Source organism: Salvelinus sp. IW2-2015, linkage group LG4q.1:29 (assembly GCF_002910315.2).
Source record: "Salvelinus sp. IW2-2015 linkage group LG4q.1:29, ASM291031v2, whole genome shotgun sequence".
Classification (NCBI taxonomy): Eukaryota; Metazoa; Chordata; class Actinopteri; order Salmoniformes; family Salmonidae; genus Salvelinus; species Salvelinus sp. IW2-2015.
The window spans coordinates 50,484,924-50,509,913 of record NC_036842.1 but is presented as its reverse complement, the minus strand read 5'-3'; the positions used below and the strand labels follow the sequence as shown (position 1 = coordinate 50,509,913).

Here is a 24,990-nt window from a genome sequence, read left to right as displayed (position 1 = left end):
TCTCATTGCCAAAGCCAATACGCAGACAACAAATACAGAAGGCACTTTCTACCACGTGAAAAGATTGAAAACCAAAGTACCTCGTTTTAACGAGAACTGTCTGAAAAGGCTAACGAAATGTTGTAAATCTGAAAAGGACATTAGATTGTGATGCGCAAGTATAATGGCAAATGTGCATTTAATAATTACAGTAGCCCTGGTAACTAATAACCTAACTGATACCTTTTTGATTATGATTATCATAGTTCTTCTAGACTGAGTGCCCGCTAAACTAAACTTCATACATGATGCTTTTCATTCAGGTATCACCCTACTGGAAGCAAACACTCATTCTCTTCATTAGCACATTGAAATCGAAGGATGCTGAAAAGCCACCCTCGTTGGAGTCCCAACATGTGGTTACTTTACAACAGTCAGACATGCGAGAGGAATATACAAAGACTGAATTGACAACAAGCATGAAGCAAACAAAACATGTCATCTTCTTTATGACACGACCAGGGGACACTTTACACACACACGCTGGAGAGCATAGCTAAAAGAGAACATTGACACATACACGAACAAAGGGCATTGCAAAAAAAAAAAAAAAAAAAGGGGACACACATACTGAAAAACATCGCAAGATTCGCAATCATTCGACTTTCCATTCTGAAAAAGCACAGCGGGGACAAGTTCCTACTCAAGTGCCCCTTTTTTTTTTTGCTGTCAGGTGACCACAGCTCATATATAAAATTAAAATAAACAGATCCCAGATCAGGCCTTACGGAAGCCCCAGCAGACAGACTGCTGGTCAATGGTGGTTTCTTCAACTGAGGCTCCATGGTGTGACCTATAAGGGATTGATGACAGCAGGGTGTGGGGGATCCATCCACATCCCAGAAAGGTGGTGTGGTGGTGGGCGTTGGATGGATGGAAGAGGGGAAGGGCGTATCTGGGGGTTAAGTTAGCCCGGCCTGGGTCTAGTTGTTCCCCTGGAAGGCTCCGGAGGCAGCAGTGGCGGCTGCGGAGGTGGCGGCCGTCTGGAAGGACTTGTTGGTGAGCACACCCTGGGAGAACTCCTGCTGGGCCTTCTGGAAGCTGGCCCCGGTACGCCGGTACTGGCTGTGCACCTGGGAAAGGAGGAGACCCCAGGCATTAGGGTTTATAGATTCTATACTGATAGGTGTAGAGGTGGAAGTGCAATGAACTATGGTATTTGTAGTAGGGCTGGGATGATACCAGTATCGCYATACTCGTTAGTATCGTGGGCAAGGGAACAAAATACAAAGAAGATTTAACTTCTTCAGGAAAACAGCCCWAATGTTGGAAACAAACGTCATTATGTTGTCARCCAGAGTCACATGTATTTATTTTCCAAGCTGTAGCACACAATTGTTTTACATACAGCAGGTTTTTTTTCATCATTTTTGCCAAAATATCCCAGCCTTAATTTGTAGTGGGATGTAGCAGTCAGTCTTTATTGTCGAATGTTGAACACAAACTGAGCGAGTACGGTAGTTAATTGTAGTCATGTAGAGTACCAGTCATGTGTTCTAGTAAAAACTGAATACCGTAGCTTGAACAGAAGTGAACAATGGGATTTGTAGTCATCATGTCTATACAAGTTTATAGTAAAGCACCACAGTCATGTGGTCATACTGAAAAAAATGGTGCTCAGTCACAAGTAAAAAAAAAAAAAAAAACTGTTTTGTCCCCAAGTCTGGATATGTACAGTTATAACATACAGGTAGGTACTGTAACGCCACATACCATCTTCAGTAGGATGATTGACAGCACAGCGCAGACGGTGAAGAAGCAAGCCACCACGATCATGATGGCTCCCACTGCCTTGTTGGTGCTGATGATGGTGAACGAGGCGATCCAACCACTGGAATCAAAGAGAGGGATCAACATAGGGTAATTCGTTTCATTTAGTCTAATATGTGAATGTATTGGCCWATGAAATTATGTTATAAAATGTATGTTATTCACCATTGAACTATTCTGTGGTTTATATTCACACTATTTATAGAATTTCCCAAAATACTCCATTTCATTGCCGAAACATGGGGGGGGGTCTAAAAAGGTTGGAGTGTATTTTATGAAAAATATTTTCAGATAAATMATATTAACTTATCAACTATTCAAAGCAATGCATCTGTTGAGTTCCGCCAGATTGTACTAAGCTATTCACTTTTGACAGTGAACCACCTGGAGGTCATCCTCAGCGACATACACCATTCTGACTAAGAGCCTAATTGTAAACAAAGTAAGAAGCTTCATGTTTAAATCAGACAAAGGAAAGCACAACTAAACAGATGGATGGGAAGTAAAAAAGACCCGAGGCCTTGAGAGAATCTCAATTGCATTTCCTTGATTCCCAACCTTCTCATACAACGGGTTCRGAGAAGGAGGTGAGGAAAGAGGACACTAGGAATCAAGCAAATGCAATTTYCATTCTCCCCCCTTTTCGAATTGCATTTTTTCAGAAACATCCACTTGGCTAACCTAAACAAATAGGATGGATAGGTGTAAGCAAAATGGTGATGTTTCCACCTAGCCTCACCACAGGACATAGGGGACCGTTCACCATATTACTCGCTTACACCTACTGTATCTAATTCGCTCAGATCTGCCAACACTGACGATTTAGGGGGGGGGGGGGGGGCCCAGGAGAGGAGAGTTACTGCAGGAAGAGCAGAAGGAGCCAACGCCTCTCACTTACAGAGGAGTCTTTAGGAGGAACGAGAGACGCTAGTAGGAGGGAATCTGTCAAAGACATGACAAGAAGAGTGAGAGAGGAGATGGGCGAGAAAAAGAGAGATGGAGAGAAATCTCAAAGTCCGGCATGTACACCTTCGTACACACACACACACACACGCATAAAAACACGTGCCCTGCAATCCCCCTCCACCCCCACATATACAGATTGAAGACATGCAAAAAAATATATATACATCTATAGCGTCCCATTCAGACCTGTCCCTCAGACCTACCTGTTTCCCCACTTGGGGATGCCGACAGACTGGATGACGAACAACACCACTTGGCAGAAGAACACAAAGAAGAACAAGAAGAAACTGAAGGAGCTGTCCGTCCTGCAAAAGAAGTGAGAGCGAGCACACAGGGTTGAGCGAACACACAGGGTTGAGCGAACTCACATTGGATGTCAATTCAATAACAGAATCAGGCAGTTCTTTGGGAAGTAAAACCCTTCATTTTACACACTACTCTGTGCCTCCGTGTCTGGTCCGTCCCTTACAGGTATTTGGCTAATGGACAGGATGCCATCAACATCAAAAATGTCATGATCATTGTACTACTGGAAAAGAAAACAGGAAACCATTTCTATTGCAAGTATTTTAACCTTRGTTCAACACTGTGCAATGTTAAAATGTTGTCCACCAGTGCAATGCAAATAAATTGGATGCCAAAATGTGCTTTACGCAAATATGGTAATAAATTAATTGAGATCAAAACAGGAAAACTGTCCCTTTAAGCTATTACATAATTGCAACTCAACAGTAGGTCAGTCAATCCTGGTACTCACTTGAAGGCCTTGTAGACGGGTCTGTACCAGCAGAGGAAGGAGCAGGGGGCGAACAGGATGAACCAGAGGATGGACAGGCCAAAGTCCACGCCGTACGCGGAATCCGCGGTGAAGTAGGCCAAACATGCCAGCAGGTTGAGGAACAGAGTCACACAGTGGACTGGAGGGAGAGGTTGTGTTCATTAGGCACCAAATGGAAGAAAACTGACTGAAACATGGTGAGGCAACCTGGTCTCATTTTTGTATTCCGTTGCAAAACTTATGGAATTGTTTTAAGAGGGTCATACCATGGATCATTTAGCTATCTGATTTTGAATTTTATGGCCCGGTACCGGGTTACCTTCAGARGAGTCTTGTGGGCGTTGTAGAGCAAAACATGTACAACATCTACGTGTTTGTGACAGTCTCAGCTTTTGATGGCGGAGTCATATTAGTTTGTAGCCCAAACCGTTCGGACGCTACAGACAGAAGTTGGCAAATCGGCGGTACCGACTTCAGACGAGACCCGTGAAAACGTATCCTGGTCTGACAAACACCGCTGTGGCTCTGCCACCTTCCACCGAAGATGCATGAAGGCCYACATGGGAGGATGTGGTGGATTGAGACGCAGCCCATGCAATAAAGGGTATATCTCTAGCTTAAACTGACAGCTTTTTAATGGGGATTTTGTTATTCTGCTCAATAGACTTCCGTGCGGACATAAACTCCATGGGGTATTAAAGAAGGGTGGGCAGTGCATCACATTACAATATTCCATGAGTCAGCATCTTTGCAGTATTTAACAAAGTAACAAACCAGTCTCTGCGGTAGTACTGCATGCATGCGCGCACACACACACACACACACAGACAGTGTACTTACACATCCACAGATAGTAAATCATCTTGCAGACTCTCTGGTACTCCACGGGAATCTCCTCTGAGAAGTCCTGGTAGAAGCAAGGCTTGATGGGAAAGATCTTGGGCAGAGGTGGCCAGTTGTTTTCTTTGCCTATTACAATAGAAATTCATTGATTAACATTCAATCAATCACTTTTTCCAACAGCTCCATTGCAAATGTTTTAAATGTACCCTGATTGATCCTCATCTTTCCCAAGAAGATTTTTCCATTAATGAATTTGAATTTTGAATTCACTTCCTGGCTTGCCTGAAATGAAGTGGGCATTGACCCCGTCCCTGCTGTAGAGGTAAGGAATGTCAGAGGCAGGGTTGGGGTCAATTCCATTTATTCAGGAAGTACATTGAAATTCAAACTGAAATTCCAGGAATTGTTTGAATTGAAATTGACCCAAAACTTGTTGAGAAGGTAGGATATCTTCAGAGCGTGAGCGGTGTGTACATGGCGTGGCATGTTTAGGGAGAGAATAGAGTGAAGGGGAGTGACCTGTGGAGGCTCCTCTGCTCTGAAGTGCCTGCTCTCTGCGATCCAGCTCTGCAGCCTTCCTCTCCAGCTCCTCCTGCTGCCTCAGCAGGCTGGCCTGGGCTGCAGCCGCCGTGGCCTGCAGAGACAGGAGGGGAGAGAGGACAGGTCACATTTTGGCTGTATGGTTCACATACATGTATGATATAATTGTAACGTAATCAATGACTTATCTCATGAAATCACACAAACAGTTTTAGGCAAACAATATATGCTTTTGCTCATGGTAGATGTGTCCCCTTTCTGTCCACTGATGTAATTTCTGGACTATAAATCTGTCCATTTAAGGGACCCCTTTTGGCACCCCCAGAAGCAAAAAAAAATCCATATAGCTTAAATCAGTATGGACAGGTGAGACAGTTAAATGTGAAAAAGTCTATATTTTCAGTCTCATGCGAAGACATCGATGGCTTTTGGTCTCATAGTGAACTAGTGTCAAGCGCCATCACTGACCTTTGGGCCGGGCTCTGTGGACGGCTGGAGCACGGCAGGCTGGGAAAGGGTCGTGGAAGCCGGAATGGTGGGCCCTGATAGGCCAGCCTGAAACAGGAAAGACACACGGCAGACTGAAAAAAAGTGGGACAAACACCAACACACAATACAGCAATCTGTGATCAATGGGCATCAATCTAGTCCACATCAGTTACTGTAGTTTTGATCAGTGAGTGGTTTGGTTTGTTATATTACAGAGTGTATGTGTGTGTTCATGCTAGGGTAAAAAGCAGGTAATCTTACCGTCTGATGGTCTGGGAAAGGGTTAAATTGCTCAATGTGGTCTACACCAGAGTTGGTCACTTGTGTAACTGAGGGATCCTGAAACAAAACAACAAATTGCTCTTCAATATTATGGGCAATTCCACAATTATGCTTTGACTCCGATTTTACACGTTAAAATGTATGCCAAACAAAAACTATTGATTTCAAAGTTTAACAAATGATACAACTCTATGCACAAGGACTACTTTGAACAATTTACACAGAATTTCACAAAAACACATTTATTGTAAGAATTGCACAGATGCATATTTAATGCGARCACGTTTTCCAAAGAATTCTGTTAAATATCTACTCTGAATTAAGATTCAAAGAATTCTGCAGAAAGAATGGGATGTCAGCTATGACATGAAAAAAAAATGTTTTMTTTATTGAACTACAGTAGGTGAATCAGATTTACATCATGGGTCCCTGATCTGTACTATATAGAAATGCATGATTCTGGATATTAATATCATTCTCTTCATGGTGATGTATCCTGAATAGGTACACAAAGATAGAAATATGCAATATCCTTATTTTGCATATTTTGGTAATATTCTACACGCTGGCTATTATTGTAATGAGCTCCGCCCCCAAACAAGACCACATTTGGTTGGTCTGGACCAGACCAAATCTGAACCAATCACAGACGTCTGTTTCACAAGTTTGGACATTACAGCACACTATAGTACAGTAGATATTTTAAGTACAGTACTGCACTCTACTTTTCTTTACTGTGCAAATTTGAGAAACKTAGACATCTATGATTGGTCCAATTTGGTCTCTCCTTTGTTCAAGAAAGAAAAAACAGTTATGAGCTGAACATAACAATATGCCAGTGGAAGGGAGGACAGTAGCAAGTTACCCAACTGTGGTTCGTGACTACTATGATTTCCCATTGTAGCCAACTCAGTTGCAGTAATTCCAATACWGATTTTTCGATAATTCAGTTACCGATTTTAAATCACTTAATAATTAAACAAACTTGATAATCAGTAAAAACACAAACTAATTGGTAGGTCTACCTTTATCTGTTACTTCTGTTATCCTCCCTACTCATGAGGGAGAGAAATTAGTAAATATCTTAAAGATATGTGGGGTTTTTGGTAACAGAGTTACAAGGCACAAAGCAATGTTTCTTGAACTTACAGAAGGCAAATCATTTCTCCAAAACCAAATATAGGTGTTGATATTAATTGGCATGGGTCTTTACTTCAACATTATTCTGTTTTGATCCYTTTCTAATAAATGTTAAGACTTTTTCTGGTAGATGACCCTTTATCCATCTGTTTGACCAGAAATCAAAGCCTTTTTCAATCCTGAAAATTAGGAATAAGCAAATGGTTAAAACATTTATATATGCCTTCATTTCTCAAAAAGAAAGACTACTAGCTTTTATTTGACATGCTCCTATTTGACTTCACATGTTGTTGCCCATGGGTCKTTTTAGATGGAAATGCCAATATGCAACACTCATTCTTATTATTACCACATAAATTGTCTCATCTAATAGGCCTATTGATCCATCACAGGAAAGAATGTGACGCAACATTGGCAATGTTCACGTGACGCAAATAGCATTTCATTTCAGAGCTCACATAAAAGAGATTGCTTATGAATTCTTGTGATATTTCCAGAGGTCAAATAGCTCAAGAAGTTTCATTTCCTGAAGTCAAAAAACAGTATATCAAAAATGTAAATCAGGGGCAACCACATTCATCCCGGAGTCCAGTTTGACCTGATATTTCAGTGGGCATCAGAAAAAGGATTGATGTTAGCCTAAGCAAGGCTAATTCTTTACAGGACCGTTTAGTAAACTTCAAGTAAAGGCTGAATGACCCCTGGCCCGAGAGCAGAGCAATACAAACAAACAAAATCCAGAAGAGACATGGGGGTTGATATGAKCAGGTGGGAGTCGGTCTGCTCTCAGCACATGATAATGTGTCACACATGAAGTCATGTGACATAGGCCTTATACTCTGACTTGCGTAGTAGCCATCCGCCACTCTGACACACCTGGCAGCTTTCCCAAGCAGGAGGAAGAGACATCCCTGCCATTTAACAATTCAATCAGTTAAATAGATGGCAAACCTTGGTAATCATTGGCGACCACAAAAATATGGATACAGTGCATTCGGAGAGTATGCAGACCCCTTCCATTTTTCCACATTTTGTTACGTTACAGCCTTATTCTAAACTGGATATTTTTTATTATTTTTTTATCCCTCAATCTACACACAATATCCCATAATGACAAACCGAAAACAGGTTTTTAGAAATGTGTTAAAAATAAAAAAAACAGAAAGACCTTAACTATTCAGACCCTTTGCTACGAGACTCAAGATTGAGCTCAGGTGCATCCCGTTTCCATTAATCATCCTTAAGATGTTTATACAACTTGATTGGAGTCCACCTGTGGTAAATTCCATTGATTGGACATGATTTGGAAAGGCACACACCCGTCTATATAAGGTCCCACAGTTGACAGTGCATGTCAGAGCAAAAACCAAGCCATGAGGTTGAAGGAATTGTCCGTAGAGCTCCGAGACAGGATTGTGCCGAGGCACAGATCTGGGGAAGGGTACCAAAACATCTCTGTAGCATTGAAGGTCCCCAAGAACAGTGGCCTCCACTATTCTTAAATGGAAGAAGTCTGGAATCACCAAGACTCTTAATAGAGCTGGCCGCTCGGCCAAACTGAGCAATCATGGAGAAGGGCCTTGGTCAAGGAGGTGGCCAAGAACCAGAAGATCACTCTGACAGAGCTCCGGAGTTCTTCTGTGGAGATGGGACAACCATCTATGCAGCACTCCACCAATCAGACCTTTATGGTAGAGTGGTCAGACAGAAGCCACTCTTCAGTAAAAGGCACATGACAGCCCGCTTGGATTCTCTGTTCTGATGAAACCAAGATTGAACTCATTGGCCTGAATGCCAAGTGTCACGTCTGGAGGAAACCTGGCACCATGCCTACAGTGAAGCGGGTATATATATATATATATATATATTTTTTTTTAACAATTTCTAAAAACCTGTTTTTGCTTTGTCATTATGGGGTATTGTGTGTATATTGATGAGAAAATGTATCAATTTTAGAATAAGGCTGTAACGTAACAAAATGTGGTAAAAGCCAAGGGGTCTGAATTCTTTCAGAATACACTGTATGTTTGAGGTAGTTTGGGAAACAAATGATGACGGCAGAAACATACATAAGCGGAATAATGATAATAAGGTGTAGGCCTAACCAACAAGAAATACAAGACGGGACGCTCTCTCAACAATACAGTAATAACAACTAGGGAGTGGTGTTGTCTATATAGAAACCAGTGAACTAGCCTAGCAGCCTACTAGAAAGTAGACTTTGACAACGTCACACCAGACATTCCTATATAGGCTACCCTGGCAGTGTGTGTGTGGTCACCAATGATTACCAAGGTTTTCCAGTTTCACAAACCCACAGCTAAGGCAAACTCATATCTAATCCAGACTTCATATCCAAATTCATAATTGAGTAATAACGCCCAGAATTGCAATATCAGACATGTGAACAGCAGCTGTGAACTGTAGGCTGAGCTATTTGTTCAGGCGCATACACACCCTGCAAGCAAACAGTCAGTACCATTGCGAACTAGAGACAGTGAAAATACAGGAAGAGCGATTGCTTTGCAACTATTAGCTACCATTGAAGTAATTGTAGGTCTGAATCAAAATGTGACGTGGTTACAGTAATACTGTTTTTCACTCTACGAGTAGCAAARACAGAGCGTGCTATATAGCCTACTTGGTATTTGGTTTCTGTAAGTTCTGATTGAAACAGTGGATATGATTCGTTAAGCCTAGATTTTGCCTTCTGTCAACATTACACACTAGGCCAGTCCTTTAACTGATGGKAAACGTACTGAAAATTGGTATTGTACACTAAAGTATGCAGCATTCTATATGCAGAGGTATTGTTAGAAGAAGTTTGCGCTACTCTACATAGTAGTCACAGGAAACATTACAGAGTTTTGCAGCATTGCAAGATCTGTAGCATTCATTCTGACAAGTTCAGCCTACTGCTCTTGATCAAAAATAATTGATATTCATGCCCAGCCTATATGCTATCTCGCTGCTGTGCAATTGAGTTTGTTCAGCTTATCTCTCTCACACTTCCTTGATGGCCAGTGTGGCCATAAGCTTGTTCAATTCATTTTGTTAAAGTCRATAGAGAGATAGGCCCTTTGTAAAAGGTGCAGCTGAACTGTAGACCTACAACCTAGACATCATGGAAGCTATGAAGTCAGTCCACACAGCCTGGTGTCAAACTAGACGTAACACAGTACAGTAAACGTACATCCAGGACACTCAAATTACACGGAACAAAAATATAAAACACAACATGTAAAGTGAAGTCACCAGAAATGTCACCCATTGAGCGRGTTTGGGATGCTCTGGATCGATGTGTACAATAGCATGTTCCAGTTCCCACCAATATCCAGAAACGTCGCACAGCCATTGAAGAGGYGTGGGACAACATTCCAAAGGCCACAGTCAACAGCCTGATCAACTCTATGTGAAGGAGATGAGTCGTGCTGCATGAGGAAAATGGTGGTCACACCAGATACTGACTAGTTTGCTGATCTACGCCCCTACCTTTTTCTTAAGGTAACTGTGACCAACAGATGCATATCTGTATTAACATAAATCCATAGATTAGGMTCTAATGAATTTATTTAAATTGACTGATTTCCTTATATGAACTGTAACTCAGTCAAATCTTTGAAATTGTTGCATGTTGCATTTATATTTCTGTTCAGTATATGTGTACACTTCTGTGTGTGTGCGCGTGCATGTCTGTGTGTAGTGTTTTTGTGTACCATTTTAATTAGGAAAGCAACAGTATTCTGATGCCCTGTGTATTTACTTGATAGTGAGTGTAAGACTATGTATATCTGTCTGTCTACCTGTGAACTGTAAGTCTGTAAAATCTTTGAAATTGTAGCATGTTGCATTTATATTTTTGTTTCGTGTAGAATTATATTTTATGTCATCATGAATCTCATCACGGTCAACTTTAGCAACTTCTTACTACCTTTTAGCTACTAGGCATGTTAGCTAACCCTTAACCCCGCTAACATTAGCCACCTAGTTAACGTTAGTGTTAGCAAGGATGCTTCAGAAGAGATCGGAAACTCCATCMTATTTTGTATATTGCCCATGCTACTTCAATAGGCCGTGCGGTGCATTCTGGGCTATTTTGGGACAAAGAGAATTGTCCTTCAAGGAGTGAATGGGAGTCAATTGAYCACTAGCTCAACAACCCAACATTAGCATGAATTTCATCAACATCACAAATATTTTCCGAGATGTGAGATAATTAACTTGCTATCTGTATTARTGTATAGCTTTGGTATCGTGACATTACGTTCTGTCAGGGAAAATAGGCACGTTTCTCAACTCATAACCTGACTCTGAGAAGGGATTGCATGACAATTATCTTAGCAACCGCGTGATGCGGTATGACAACGTGAACGCAATTGGTCGATAGTCTGCTGCTTGGGGTATTATATATTTATACAATCCTCCATTGATTGCACAATGGGGTTCCGATCTCCTTTCTCTAATATCTCTGGTGTTAGCAACCTAACTAATGTTGCCCCAACAAATATGAATTTGTAACATATCATACGCTTTGCAAATGCATAACATATCATACAAAATMGATTATTGACATCCACAAATTAATGCATAGCATATGAAACGGAACATAATCAGCCCAATTGGAGTGTATCGGATTTACATTTACTATATGTCTACCCCCGAGTCCAGGTTGGTCCCCACCTAAAGGTAAACTGAATTCTGTAGGTTTCGGTTTATGAAAAACAGATGATGCAGACAATGTGCTCACTAACAGTAGCCTACCCTAAGAACGTATAGCCTATGCCATGGCGTGCTAGCTAACTTGTGGAATTCCATATTATTTTGAAAAGAAGTAGTAGACKAGTCTATCAGCTTGTAAACTATTTCCTTGATCAAATTTGCATTTATCCACATTTGCAACTTCCTGTWTCTGAGAGAACGGCGAAACCCCACCCTCATTTGCAGACAATGACAAATTAGAAGCTGAAGCTTTGTCAATCATGCCACGTCGCCCGAATTAAACCCAGAATACACCCAACAGGTTTCTTTGTGTTACTTTTMAGCAAATAATGGTTAAAAGTTAGCAGCAACTTTGTATCAACTCTAGTGTGGAATGAAAGGGTCTTACTTGGAAAGGGTTGACATTGGACGAATCTGCAAATGGGTTATCATCAAATCCCGACATTTTAATGGCGTTTTATAGATCTCCTCAAAGTATAAACAATASACAGTCCTATCGTTTGATATGCTCCTTTTTATCGCACTGGTAACTTCCTGAAACGCAGACGTTGGTTACGTATGAGATGACGTCTATCTACGTCATTTGGCTAGTCAAGTAAGACCCCACCTTTAGATCAAAATAGGTGTTTTGGGAGACGTCATGTCTCCGATTTGTTTACAAAACAAATAGACAAAACATTTGTGCATYTCTTTAGTACTATTTTGAAACAATMCGATGTGTATTAATGGCACTAGCCAGACCTATGGTTAAAAATACAATKATTTGGAAAATTCCCCCCTTAGGTTAATGTTAACATGGTCATGGTAGATTCTTTTTTTTTTAAGGAACTATTATTTTAATTTGATCCGTAAACTGTAGCAGAGGGAAATACATACATAAAGGTGGGTTGAAAGTAACATATGCATGCCACGTTCATAACAACTGGGAACTCAGAACTCGGAAATCTCCAATTGATTTTCAGGTCGGGAAGTCGGAGCTGCAGAAAGATGACAGAGTATCCGTCTTGATATTCCGAGTTGGATGACCATTAAACAAATGTTTCTCCGAGTTCCCGTTTGTCTTGAACYCACTGAAGTCGGAAGTCAGAGATTTCCGAGTTCCCAGTTGTTTTGAACGCGGCATAGGATGAGCCCATGGCCATATCAAGACGTCAGAACTACAGTGATAGCCGACGTTGCAGCCATGGAGGAAGTAAYAGGTGAGACATATTTCTCCTTTTTTGTATTGATTTAATCCGTAAAATGCCTTTAATGACACTGTCACATGTAGCGACAATGTCGCTATATAACAGCAATCGAACAGCAGAGCATGTTTTCGTATTTAAATGTGAATAAAGTAAAGCAACTTCGTTCGCAAGCATCCATTSAAATTTTAGCAGAGATTACGTTTACTGCACGCGAGCCACCTTCATAATAGAGCACACAAACGCATTAGTTATCGTGTATTGTTTAGCATACTGAAAATGAGAACACATGATTTACACGAGATATATTCCAATTAAAAGGTTGAGTTCAATAACCTATAAAATAGCTGATGTTTTGCTTTCAATGAACGCTGCAGATTCAGCAGTGCGGAGGGACTTACTCAAAAGTGCAATTCTCAGTCATATTGTAGACTTGTGATAKAATTGGTGTGCATGTTGTTCATATTGAAAGTTACTGACTGTKTTTGTTTTCTCATTTTACAGTATTCCCGCTATCCTGTGCAGTGCAGAACTATGCATGGGGGAAGGTCGGTCTGGACAGTGAGGTGGCCAAACTGGTTGTTGGTGGYGATACCTCGGCTGTCATTGAAGCTGACAAACATTATGCCGAGGTAAGATTTAGACAGTGGTGAACCGRGATTATTGGACCTAGGCCTTTAGCGGGGGAAAAAATATTCCAAAACGTCAAACTTCACCAATAGGCTAGCGATTACAATAGTGACACATCTAAGGTGACCATAATTTGAGCACCCCGTGTAGGAGAGAATAGTTTTTATAAAAACACATATACACGGCCACAAGCAAGGGAGCAGTCACACACAGCATACTGTTAAAAGCGACCCATTCATTAAAGGCCAGTAGGCCCCCAATCATAACAWAAACATTAAGCATTTCCAAATTGAAATMTACAATGTACTTCCCATTGCGCACGTCTTTTATCACGCTCAGCACACAAAGTAACCAGTGATCTAAAGTATAAATGCAACAATTTTTCACGCATTATTTTCAAAGAGAGAGCAAGTGAGCTGCAAAAAAACAGTGCCACTCACCAAATGATGATKATTTGAAACAGAACTTKWTTTTGAAAGTTAATCATGAAGGGCGARGTTAACAAATTAGCAAAAACATCCTCCCCGACAACACGTGTGGCTGCAGCCGCTGCACAACACAACAAAAGCTAGCTAYACCAAAGGAAAACTAGGCTACTGCTCATGCTCTCAGGAATGACGTGTCTAGGCCTTCAAGAAGTTGGGAGTAAAACATTTTTTWAAAGAAGAGCTAGTAAAAATAGTCCCACTCATTGCAAGTCAAAATGTTATTGGTTGATTTCCATGTCACTCCAAAATTCTGCCCTAATACAGTTCATTCCTATGTGAAGACTCAATAGCCAGATTAAGCTAAATTAAGTCGTTTAAGATGGCGTTTCTTGGAGAAAATAACATGTACAGTTTGAGCTACTCCAAGAAGTGATGTTGCATGCTAGCACATTGCTGCCCCCTCTCATTCAGTAACTTTAAATGAAGACCGACCGGGGTACTGCAGGCTGCCATTAAAAACCTCTTCAGGATCSGCCCCTTTTTCAATTTTTGCCTAAAATGACATACCCAACTCTAACTGCCTGTAGCTCAGGACCTGAAGCAAGGATATGCATATTCTTGAAACCTTTTGAAAGGAAACACTTTGAAGTTTGTGGAAATGTTAAATTAATGTAGGAGAATATAACACATTAGATCTGGTAAAATATGCWTTTTTTTTGTATCTTTGAAATGCAAGAGAAAGGCCATAATSTATTATTCCAGCCCAGGTGCAATTWAKATTTTGGCCGCTAGATGGCAGCAGTGTATGTGCAAKGRTTTAGACTGATCCAATGAACCACTGTATTTCTGTTCAAAATGTTGTATCAAGACTGCCCAAATGTGCCTAATTGGTTTATTAATCCATTTTCAAGTTCATAACTGTGCACTCTCCTCAAACYATAGCATGTTATTTTTTCACTGTAATAGCTACTGTAAATTGGAGAGTGCAGTTAGATTAACAAGATTTTAAGCTTTCTGCCAGTATCAGATATGTCTATGTCCTGGGAAATGTTCTTGTTACTTACAACCTCAMGCTAATSWSATTAGCCTATGTTAGCTCAACCGTCCCGCGGGGGACCCACCGTTCCTGTATAGGTTGCCATAGTGGGGTACCTAGTCAGTTGTTCACCTGAAATGTGTCTTTTGCATTTAACCCAACCCCTCTGAATCAGAGAGGTGCATTAGCAAGTAAATTATACTCTTCTGTGTCTGATTTTAAAATAATTGGTTCAAGGACATGCATCTGGTCTATTAAAAGCTATTATTATTATTACCATGATTGTCTTCAAAACATTAATTTTTTTTACACAAAGATTGACAACGAATATCTGCCTTTTCCCATTCAATATAATGGGGGATCCTGTTTTCCGCTAACAATGCCTGCAGTACCYTGGCTTCAATGAGAGGAGGCAGTCGTTCTCCCCTGTAAATGGCAGATGTCCACCCCCCAAAAAATCCTGATTGGATATTTTTTTCTCTTCAGTGTTAACCTTTCCCTTTTCAATACAAACTGAATAGAAATCAGAATAACATTTTAAATTATAGAAAATATTTAAATGACATTTTAATAAAGAATCAATAATTTTATAAATCCTTATGCTCTCTCTGAAGGTGTAGCCTATGGCGTTTTTCCCCCTTCCAATGTATTATTCCTGTCCTGCAGATATTTAAAAAATATAAAAATAAAAATAAATTACAAAGCCCTTCAGGACTTTGGCTGAGAGTCTCTTACCCTTCAAGCTCCCTCAATGCCTGCCCTGTCAAAAGTCATTCTTTATTTAGCTTCAGCTTCACAGGGAGTGTTTATCATAAAGGTTAATAGATCTGAGTATGGGAGTGGGGACATTTTGTCCAAGTGAAACGCATAGTCACATGCTATGGTGAATGGGCAGATGTATTTTCATACTCTGCAATCAGCATCCATAGTCAATAGCCTGGGTGCCTTCTCCTGTTTGAGACAATCCTRTGGTGCTAAACAATAGCTTCCTAGGATGGCACCTAGGCTATCGTATATGCATTGAAGATCATTCTATTGAACTGTTCATATCCTGTTTGTCATTCTTTGCATGTTATTGACATTTTCATACATAAAATACCTTTAATTAATTTAGTTTGTTTTATCTTTGAAAAACTTGATCACAATGGATGACGAAGCTAAATCACAAAGTGATGTTAACTCTGTTTTTATATATATTTAAAGAGTCGCACACTCCATATGTATAACCTCCCAGTAATTTATTGGGTAAAAAAGACCCTGAAGAAGGCACAGTGATGCTGAAACGTTGTTTTACCCAATATATTACTAGGAGGTTATACATATGGAGTGTGCGTCTCTCTTAGTTTTTACAGCTTACAGTTTATTCTCAGTTAGTCAGCACCTCTACACTAAATAATATTCTCTGGGTGTGTGCCAGCTCATGCTTTTTATTAAACCGTTTTAAAAGAGAAATACTCTTGTATGGTCAATGATGAGGCCCCTCCCTGTGTGTCTTGCAGCTTTGGATGGGCGCTCACCCCAAAGGAGACGCCCTCATCAAGGATAACCGGATAGCCCAGAGGACGCTCGGTCAGTGGATTGCAGACTACCCAGCATGCTTGGGGTCAAAGGTCAAAGACACCTTCCATGGCCAGCTTCCCTTCCTCTTCAAGGTCCTGTCGGTCAACACCGCTCTGTCCATACAGGCCCATCCGAACAGGGTAAGTCCTGGGTCGTGTTCATTAGGGCACACTGTAACACAGCATTTTGCAGTGGCAAATTAAAACAAAGGTTTCATGTCTGCTGACCAACCCAAAAACAAAAGTAAGGGGAGGATGGGGTTACATGTATTTATCTCAAGTAGATATGGTGTATTTTGTTGCGTTTCTATTCTAAATTTGTTTCATTTTGCTAATCAAATTGCTCTTTTCCCATTGGCTCTCACACCAGGAGTTGGCTGGACGGCTCCATGCTCAGTTTCCAGAGCATTATCCTGACAACAACCACAAGCCTGAGATGGCTGTCGCACTCACCCATTTTGAAGGCCTCTGTGGCTTCAGGCCCGTGGAAGAGATCATTGGCTTTCTCAAATGTGAGTCCCATATCTTGCAGACTGTCCATTATCAGTGTTTTAAAGTCCATGTTTTTAAAATGCATTCAACAGCACAGCAGCTCAGTTGAGGGATTTCCTTCACTTTAAGATAAATTAAGTAGAGATCAATGATGCTCAGTAATCCCTTTAAAGCGATAGTTCATTTGAAGTGTTGGCTCATTTTCGACTTACCTAGGGTCTTTCCTCCCAACTATTTTTAAGTTTGTTACCTGGTTATTTAGCGACATCCAGAATATTCTGGCTAGCATCTTTTGAGAATATAGCAATGCTAGTGGAAACGGATTGTATCACTTAGCAGTGCATTCAAAAGTATGGGGAATGTGGGGGAGTGGACCAAAAATGGCACCACTCTCTGTGGGAGGCAAAGCCCTTTCCCCACGCTTTTTTTTATGTACAGCTAACTGTTACTGTTCAAATTGTAGGAAATGTACTTTAAAACTGCACATTTTTCTCTCCGCCGCCAAATCGTGCTTAGGGCCCCCAAAAGGCTAGAGCCGGCCTTGACTGTTACAATCCATCCGAGGATTGTATTCAAGTTTGCTAAGAGTGTAAAATGTGTGTCCCCCAGCCGTGCCAGAATTCCACGCTCTTGTAGGGAACGAGGCGGCAGAGGAGCTGGTGAGCAGTATAGGGGAGGCGGGCCGCACCTCGCTGGCCCTGAAGAAGTGCTTCACCCGCATGATGAACTGTGAGAAGAAAGTGTTTGTGGACCAGCTCAACATGCTGGTGAAAAGAGTCACTGAGGAAGGTGAGCATCAAACAATAAGTATTTTGTTTTTGTGACACCTTATACTTCCTCATGTAGGTAGACACCAACTATCTTGGTCCCAGATCTGTTTGTTCTGTAATGCCAACTCCTATGGTCGTTGACATGTCAATCCAAACATGACCTATTTGGCAACAGCCATAAAAGTTGCCAAGAAAGCACAAACAGATCTGGGACCAGGCCTCAACTTTCTTGCGTAAGTTTCAAAAAGAGGTTATCTTTTTATAATAACAGGGGTTAAAGTTCTAAGTCACTGCGACGGAGTTCCATCATATGGATTTTGGAGAGGTTGTTTTTGAGATCAGTGTAAATCTTTTGAAAGAAGTTTTGTCAAATGTATTTTGAAAGCAGTTTTGGTTTTTGTTAGAGMTGGATCCCAGTTTTACATGACTACGTTTATTTCTCTTCAATTGCGTGCGTGGTATCGTTTTACAAATGCTGTTTTACTACTGGAGCTTCAAGCATGGTTTAGGGAGGCGCCGCTGCACAACTTACTTCTTAAAGGTGTAATGATATACAGTGCATTGGGAAAATATTCAGACCCCTTGACTTTTTACGCATTTGTTACGTTACAGGCTTATTTTCGAAAATGGATTAAATGGTTTTGTTTTGCCCCTCAAATCTACACACAATACCCCAATAATGACAAGGCAAAAACTGGTTTTTAGAAATATTAGCAAACATATCACATTTTACATAAGTATTCAGACCCTTTACTCAGTACTTTGTTGAAGCACCTTCCGCAGTGATTACAGCCTCAAATCTTTTTGGGTATGATGCTACAAGCTTGGCACACCTGTATTTGGGGAGTTTCTCCCATTCGTCTCTGCAGATCCTCTCAAGCTCTGTCAGGTTGGATGGAGAGCGTGGATGGAGAGCGTCGCTGCACAGCTATTTTCAGGTTTCTCCAGAGATGTCCGATCGGGTTCAAGTCTGGGCTCTGGCTGGGCCACTGAAGGACATTGAGACTTGTTCTGAAGCCTCTCCTGCGTTGTCTTGGCTGTGTGCTTAGGGTTGTTGTTCTGTTGGAAGGTGAACCTTCGCCCCAGCCTGAGGTCCTGAGTGCTCTGGAGCAGGTTTTCATCAAGGATCTCTCTCACCTTTGCTACGTTCATCTTTCCCCAAACTCCAAGCAGGCTGTCATGTGCCTTTTACTGAGGACTGGCTTCTGTCTGGCCACTCTACCACAAAGGTCTGATTGATGGAGTGCTGCAGAGATGGTTGTCCTTCTGGAAGGTTCTCCCATCTCCACAGAGGAACTCTGGAGCTCTGTCAGAGTGACCATCGGGTTCTTGGTCGCCTCCCTGACCAAGGCCCTTCTCCCCCAATTGCTAAATTTGGCCTTCTTCCATTTAAGAATGAAGGAGGTCACTGTGTTCTTGGGGACCTTCAATGCTGCAGAAATGTTTTGGTACCCTTCCCCAGATCTGTGCCTCGACACAATCCTGTCTCGGAGCTCTATGGACAATTCCTTCAACCTCATGGCTTGGTTTTTGATCTGACATGCACTGTAAACTGTCTGACCTTATATAGACGGGTGTGTGTGCATTTCCAAATCATGTCCAATCAATTGAATTTACCACAGGTGGACTCCAATCAAGTTGTAGAAACATCAAGGATGATCAATGGAAACYGGATGCACCAGACTCAATTTCGAMTCTCATAGTAAGGGGGTCTGAATACGTATGTAAATAAGGTATTTCTGTTTTTTATTTGTAATACAGTTGCTTTGTCATTATGGGTTATTGTGTGTAGATTGAGGAAAACAATTAATTTAATCCATTTTAGAATAGGACCGTAACATAACAAAATGTGGAAAAGGTCAAGGGGTATGAATACTTTTATWGGCACTGTACTTTGTAATAGAAATCGAATTTGAGTGAATGATTCATAATAATAATCAGGATTTTGTGTGTACATTTTACTATACTATGCTGCGTCAGTTAGGCTTCAGGTGATCATGCTTATAGCACATCTGACCATGCATGGGCTCCTATATGCATGGTTCAATATGTTAAAGTCATTCAAACATAATTTTTACCAATATGTTATTGGGCTTATTTCTGGAGGTCAAATTTAGTCAAATGTATATTTTATATGGTGTCAGCATAATTAGAAAAATGATCATTTTGGAGTAGAATGTTCTTTTAAAAAGTTCCTAGAACTGCGCTTCTCTGTCCTGCTACATACAAATTCTCCCAGGGAGAACCCCGGACCCACTAKGGGGACTGGAATTGGTCAAACTCGCAGTTTAATACATGTACAAAATTGTCCTCTTTCCCTAAAAGCATGATGGCCATGACTTTCTTACATGAAAGGGGAGGTTAACTTGGCCCCAAACTATATATTTTTTCTTTAACCCCTGTAATCAATAGTGCATGAATGTGGGCATAAATGATATACTCCTTGAGATTGTATATTTTCTACTGAATAATGCATAGTCAAGGTTTCCAAAGGACCTCTTGCACCAAAGACAGCTTTCTATGTAATATCAAACCTTAATTTATCCAGGTTAGTCTTATTGAGATACAAATATCTTTCACAAGAGAGATGGGTTGTTCACTACGCATTAAACGGACTGAAACYGGGAGGGACTTGTCCAGTAAGAAACACTCATTTTTATTTTCTGTAGCAAAACATTTTCATTGCATGCCCTAATGAACACGACCCTATGTTAAAGACTTTTGTTGTACCTCATTCAGCTGCTGCAGGGAAGGACACATCGGGCAGTAACAGTGAACTGTTGCTCCGGCTCCACTCCCAGTATCCGGGTGACATCGGCTGTTTTTCCATCTACTTCCTAAACCGCATGGTGCTGGAGCCAGGCGACGCCATGTTTCTGGGTGCCAATGAACCACACGCGTACCTCAATGGAGGTCAGGGGTCAACCAGTCAGCTTCTTAGAGTTAACTAGATGTATTGATAAGCTGTTAGAGTACAGTGGAAATGCACTATATATAGAAAAGTATGTGGACACCCCTTCAATATAGTGGTTTGGCTATTCCAGCCAGACCCGTTGCTGACAGGTGTATAAAATCGAGCACACAGCCATGCAATCTCCATAGACAAAAGTTAGCTGTAGAATGGCCTTACTGAAGAGCTCAGTGACTTTCAACGTGGCACTGTCATAGGATGCCACCTTTCCAACAAGTCAGTATGTCAAATTTCTGCCCAGCTAGAGCTGCCCCGGTCAACTGTTAGTGCTGTTATTCTGAAGTGGAAACGTCTAGGAGCAACAATGGCTCKMRKWRACTCCATATTAATTCCCATGATTTTGGAATGAGATGTTTGATGAGCGGGTGTCCACATACTTTTGGCCATGTGGTGAATAATACAGTAGATGAGCTATTGTTTAGTGTGGTGGTATGCGCACAGGCATAGAAACATGTTTCCCAGGTGTTGGATTAGTAAGAGAATAATGTAGAAGTGAGGYAAAAAAAATATTCTGCACAATTGTATAGCTTCCAAAGTATAGAGCTTCAGACTGATTTTAAACTACACTTTGGGAGCTATATCTGTATGTGGATCTGTTTGTTATACAATGAGATTACCTATTGAAATACATTTTAAAATATGACAATGGTTTATTATGTAAAGTATATCATTATGTWAAGTTACAATGAATCTCAAATACAGAGCAGTGAGAATTCTAATTTTTACATGTTTTTTTATTTTGAAGTGAACTTGAATGAAAGTGTCCTATATCCCATTCGCTCTCTCATAATGCTATTCAGACTGCATCGAGTGCATGGCCTGCTCGGACAACACGGTGCGCGCCGGCCTGACGCCCAAGTACATCGACGTCAGCACCCTGTGTGAGATGCTGGACTACAGCCCCGCTCCAGCCAGCGCCAAGATCTTCCCCTCCATACAGGACCCCTCAGACCCCTTTGTCTACCTCTATGACCCCCCTGTCCCTGACTTCACTGTCATGAGGATACAGGTAATTGACTTACTTATTTAGCCTGGTCCCAGATCTGTTTGTGCTGTCTTGCCAACTCCTATGGTCATTGTCACGCCAGACAACACAAACAATTATACTCCGCCTTGACAATATTCTCTGTTTGAATGGTTCTCTTGTAGTAAGCCATTGCCATATTTGTTCCAGTGTGGCTCATACATTTTTAAACTTAACATAGGTAATGTCATTCTCCCCCTTTCTTCTTCCTTTTCTCTCTTTGGCCTCTCCCCCCTTTCTCTCCCCATCTCTGTCTGCCTCCTCTCTCTCCAACCCCCTACTCCCTTTCTTTTTCCTCTCTGCTCCCCCTCATTCCCCCATCTCTCTCTATCTCCAGGTGCCAGCCTCAGTCAGACAGTACACGGTGGCCCCGGTGGACTGTGCGGGCATCCTGCTGGTGATTGAGGGCGAGGCCACCGGCACCTCTGCCGCTGCCCTCTCTGACATCACCCTGAGCCGGGGCACCGTCCTCTTCATCTCAGCCAATGAGAGCGTCTCCCTTCACGTCACCTCCCCCTCCGGAATGACCATGTACCGGGCCTGCAGTCTCCTGTAGCCCCAGGCCTTCTGATAATGTTTTCTACCAACGTCAACCCAACCTGTGGTTCTGTGTCATTCGTCATGCCAGGATGTTCCCTGACATAAGGCCAGTAGTGATAGGCTACTAACAGTTTTAACCGTAGTCTATGTGCAGTTCCATTCATTTTTCTCAGACAATCGCCCTGACAGGTCCAGGAACATGCACAGCTAGTGTGTACTTGCTGTGGTCCTTCTTATTCGMCCCATGTTTCTGTGACAGTTTATACAGTATCGAGGCAGTGATTATGGAGTTTTCATTGGTACAGTATGCCTCAGCTCACATCTCGCTGTAAGTGTCACATACTCTGTCATTGCTGCTGATTTTAATTGAGCATGTTGTAATTAATTACCTCATAAGCAATCATTTATTMTATTTTTTTCAGTGGGGGAATTCTTCTGTTCAATACTAGTGCTGTTAAGACGATGCATCATAACAAAAACATAGTATTTTAAAAATATATCAGCTGTATTGGGAACATTTGGCATTTACAGTATGCTGAGGTTCCTGTGCATGTTTGCGGAACAAAGGCACCTGCCATTCACACKTGCATACATAGCTGCCTGCTGCATACATAGCTGCCTGCTGCATACATAGTGTACATACAAATAGAGCATATAGTAAGAATGCATAGCTACTGTATGGGGAGACCTTTTTTCAGCTGGACCGCCAACATTGAAGTTGGTTCAGTTGACAAATGTTTGCACTAGGGCCGTGGCATTTAGTGATCCAAAATGTCTGCCGTACGGCTGAAGCAGCATGTGACCATGCAATTCAACTCACGCATCCAACAGAAGAAATGCATCCGGTAGTAGTCTGGACTGAAGGTGGCTTGTGAGCTGTACTGTGTCAATGGTAACACCTCACACAGTGTTACAGGATACAAAGTTGGTGTTTGAGATGGACTGCATTGCAGTTGGTGACTGTAGACTGCCGAATCATCTTGCATCCTAAATGACTACTGATTATAATTTGTATATCAGTCTAGTCGTAAACTGCAATGTAGTCTCTCAAACACGCAAAATAGCTTTCCCCAAAGGTAAAAAAAAGTGACATTTTGTATGCTATAGTTTGTTGTTCCAAGACTGTTAGTCACTTTGAATGAAGCTCTGTTGGGTCAGGCATGTCTGCTGGTTGGTGTTCGTTAGAGCACATTGTAGCAAAACGAAAAGTTTCAAGATTTCCTATTGGCGAAGTACTGATTGTACCTCCGCGTTAATGTTTTCTTCRGTTTTGTGCTTAATGAACACGACTCTGGTGCTTTCAATTGAACAGCGATGATCCACTTAATATTTGTGAATGAAGGACAGGAACATTGAGAGCAAACGATAACTTGTTTTTATTCCAACTGGTTTTGTCCAGGATATTTTCATTTACAGTGAGGGAAAAAAGTATTTGATCCCCTGCTGATTTTGTACGTTTGCCCACTGACAAAGAAAGGATCCCAGTCTATAATTTTAATGGAGGTTTTCGTTCACCCAGTTGTCCTCTGAATCATTCAGATATACATGCCCGTCTGAAGTTGCCAATGAACATGTGCTTTCTGAGCAGGGGACCTTGCGGGCGCTGCAGGATTCAGTCCTTCACGGCATAGTGTGTTACCAATTGTTTTCTTGATGACTATGGTCCCAGCTGCCTTGAGATCATTGACAAGATCCTCCTGTGTAGTTCTGGGCTGATTCCTCACCGTTCTCATGATCATGCAACTCCACGAGGTGAGATCTTGCATGGGCCCCAGGCTGAGAGAGATTGACAGTTCTTTTGTGTTTCTTCCATTTGTGAATAATCCAGAAACTGTTGTACCTTCTCACAAGCTGCTTGGCGATGGTCTTGTAGCCCATTCCAGCCTTGTGTAGGTCACAATCTTGTCCCTGACATCCTTGGAGAGCTCTTTGGTCTTGGCCATGGTGGAGAGTTTGGAATCTGATTGATTGCTTCTGTGGACAGGTATCTTTATACAGGTAAGAAACTGAGATTAGGAGCACTCCTTTAAGAGTGTGCTCCTAACTCCGTTCCTTACCTGTATGAAAGACACCTGGGAGCCAGAAATCTTTTTGATTGAGAAGGGGTCAAATACTTATTTCCCTCATTAAAATGCAAATCAATTTATAACATTTTTGACATGCATTTTTCTGGATATTTTTGTTGTTATTCTGTCTCTCACTGTTCAAATAAACCTACCATTAAAATTATAGACTGATAATTTCTTTGTCAGTGGGCAAACGTACAAAATCAGCAGGGGATCAAATACTTTTTCCCTCACTGTACATGGAACTGTTTGTACAATTAGTTTAAAATATATATATACACACATACTACTGTAGGTTGATTGCAAACAAGTCTAGGATTTATGGGTTAAAAGTGTAACGGTTTTACTTGAACATTATGCGAATGTTTTTTTCAATAGAAGCTGGAATGAGAGCATGGTTTTGCATTTGACTATACTACAGTAGCATGGATCTCTACAGAGAGTGTCTGTATGTAAACAAAATAAAAAAACATTCTGCACTAGTGCGTGGAGTGCTTTCATTGGATAGAATACCCAGAGTGAAAAGATGTGTGCTCAGTACTTATTCACCTTATTTAACCAGGATAGCGCTAACGCTGATGAACAAGTTCTCATTGCAACTGCGACCTGGCCAAGATAAAGCAAAGCAGTTCGACACATACAGTTACACATGGCATAAACAATCAATAATACAGTAGGAAAATCTATATAACAGCATGTGGGATAATAGGCCATGGTGCAAAGG

General features: G+C 41.4%; 2 protein-coding genes across 2 annotated transcripts; one reads left to right on the top strand and one right to left on the bottom strand.

Moving 5' to 3' along the window:
* Nucleotides 1-866: 866 nt before the first annotated feature.
* Nucleotides 867-12,110, bottom strand: scamp2 (secretory carrier membrane protein 2). Its single transcript, XM_023984911.2, has 9 exons — nt 11,955-12,110; nt 5,687-5,764; nt 5,405-5,491; nt 4,916-5,030; nt 4,394-4,522; nt 3,533-3,692; nt 2,979-3,080; nt 1,753-1,870; nt 867-1,112 (listed from the first exon to the last, which is right to left on the bottom strand). Exons 1-9 carry the CDS (start codon nt 12,009-12,011, stop codon nt 963-965), a joined length of 996 nt encoding a protein of 331 aa, XP_023840679.1. The 5' UTR covers nt 12,012-12,110; the 3' UTR covers nt 867-962.
* mpi (mannose phosphate isomerase) lies at nt 10,277-24,751 on the top strand. The gene is made up of 9 exons (XM_023984910.3): nt 10,277-10,351; nt 12,529-12,765; nt 13,255-13,382; nt 16,344-16,544; nt 16,774-16,915; nt 17,505-17,684; nt 20,405-20,578; nt 21,437-21,645; nt 21,998-24,751. The coding sequence occupies exons 2-9, from the start codon at nt 12,693-12,695 to the stop codon at nt 22,214-22,216; spliced, it is 1,326 nt and encodes a 441-aa protein (XP_023840678.1). The 5' UTR covers nt 10,277-10,351; nt 12,529-12,692; the 3' UTR covers nt 22,217-24,751.
* The last annotated feature ends 239 nt before the right edge of the window (nt 24,752-24,990 follow it).

Bases quoted from the DNA above. Each gene is read 5' to 3' on its own strand.
- scamp2 (XM_023984911.2), bottom strand. From the start codon at position 12,011: ATGTCGGGATTTGATGATAACCCATTTGCAGATTCGTCCAATGTCAAC. The intron at 5,031-5,404 runs GTCAGTGATGGC...CTGTCTCTGCAG, and splicing joins CCACAGAGCCCGGCCCAAAG to GCCACGGCGGCTGCAGCCCA. The intron at 1,871-2,978 runs GTAGGTCTGAGG...CTTTGATTCCAG, and splicing joins ATCCCCAAGTGGGGAAACAG to TGGTTGGATCGCCTCGTTCA.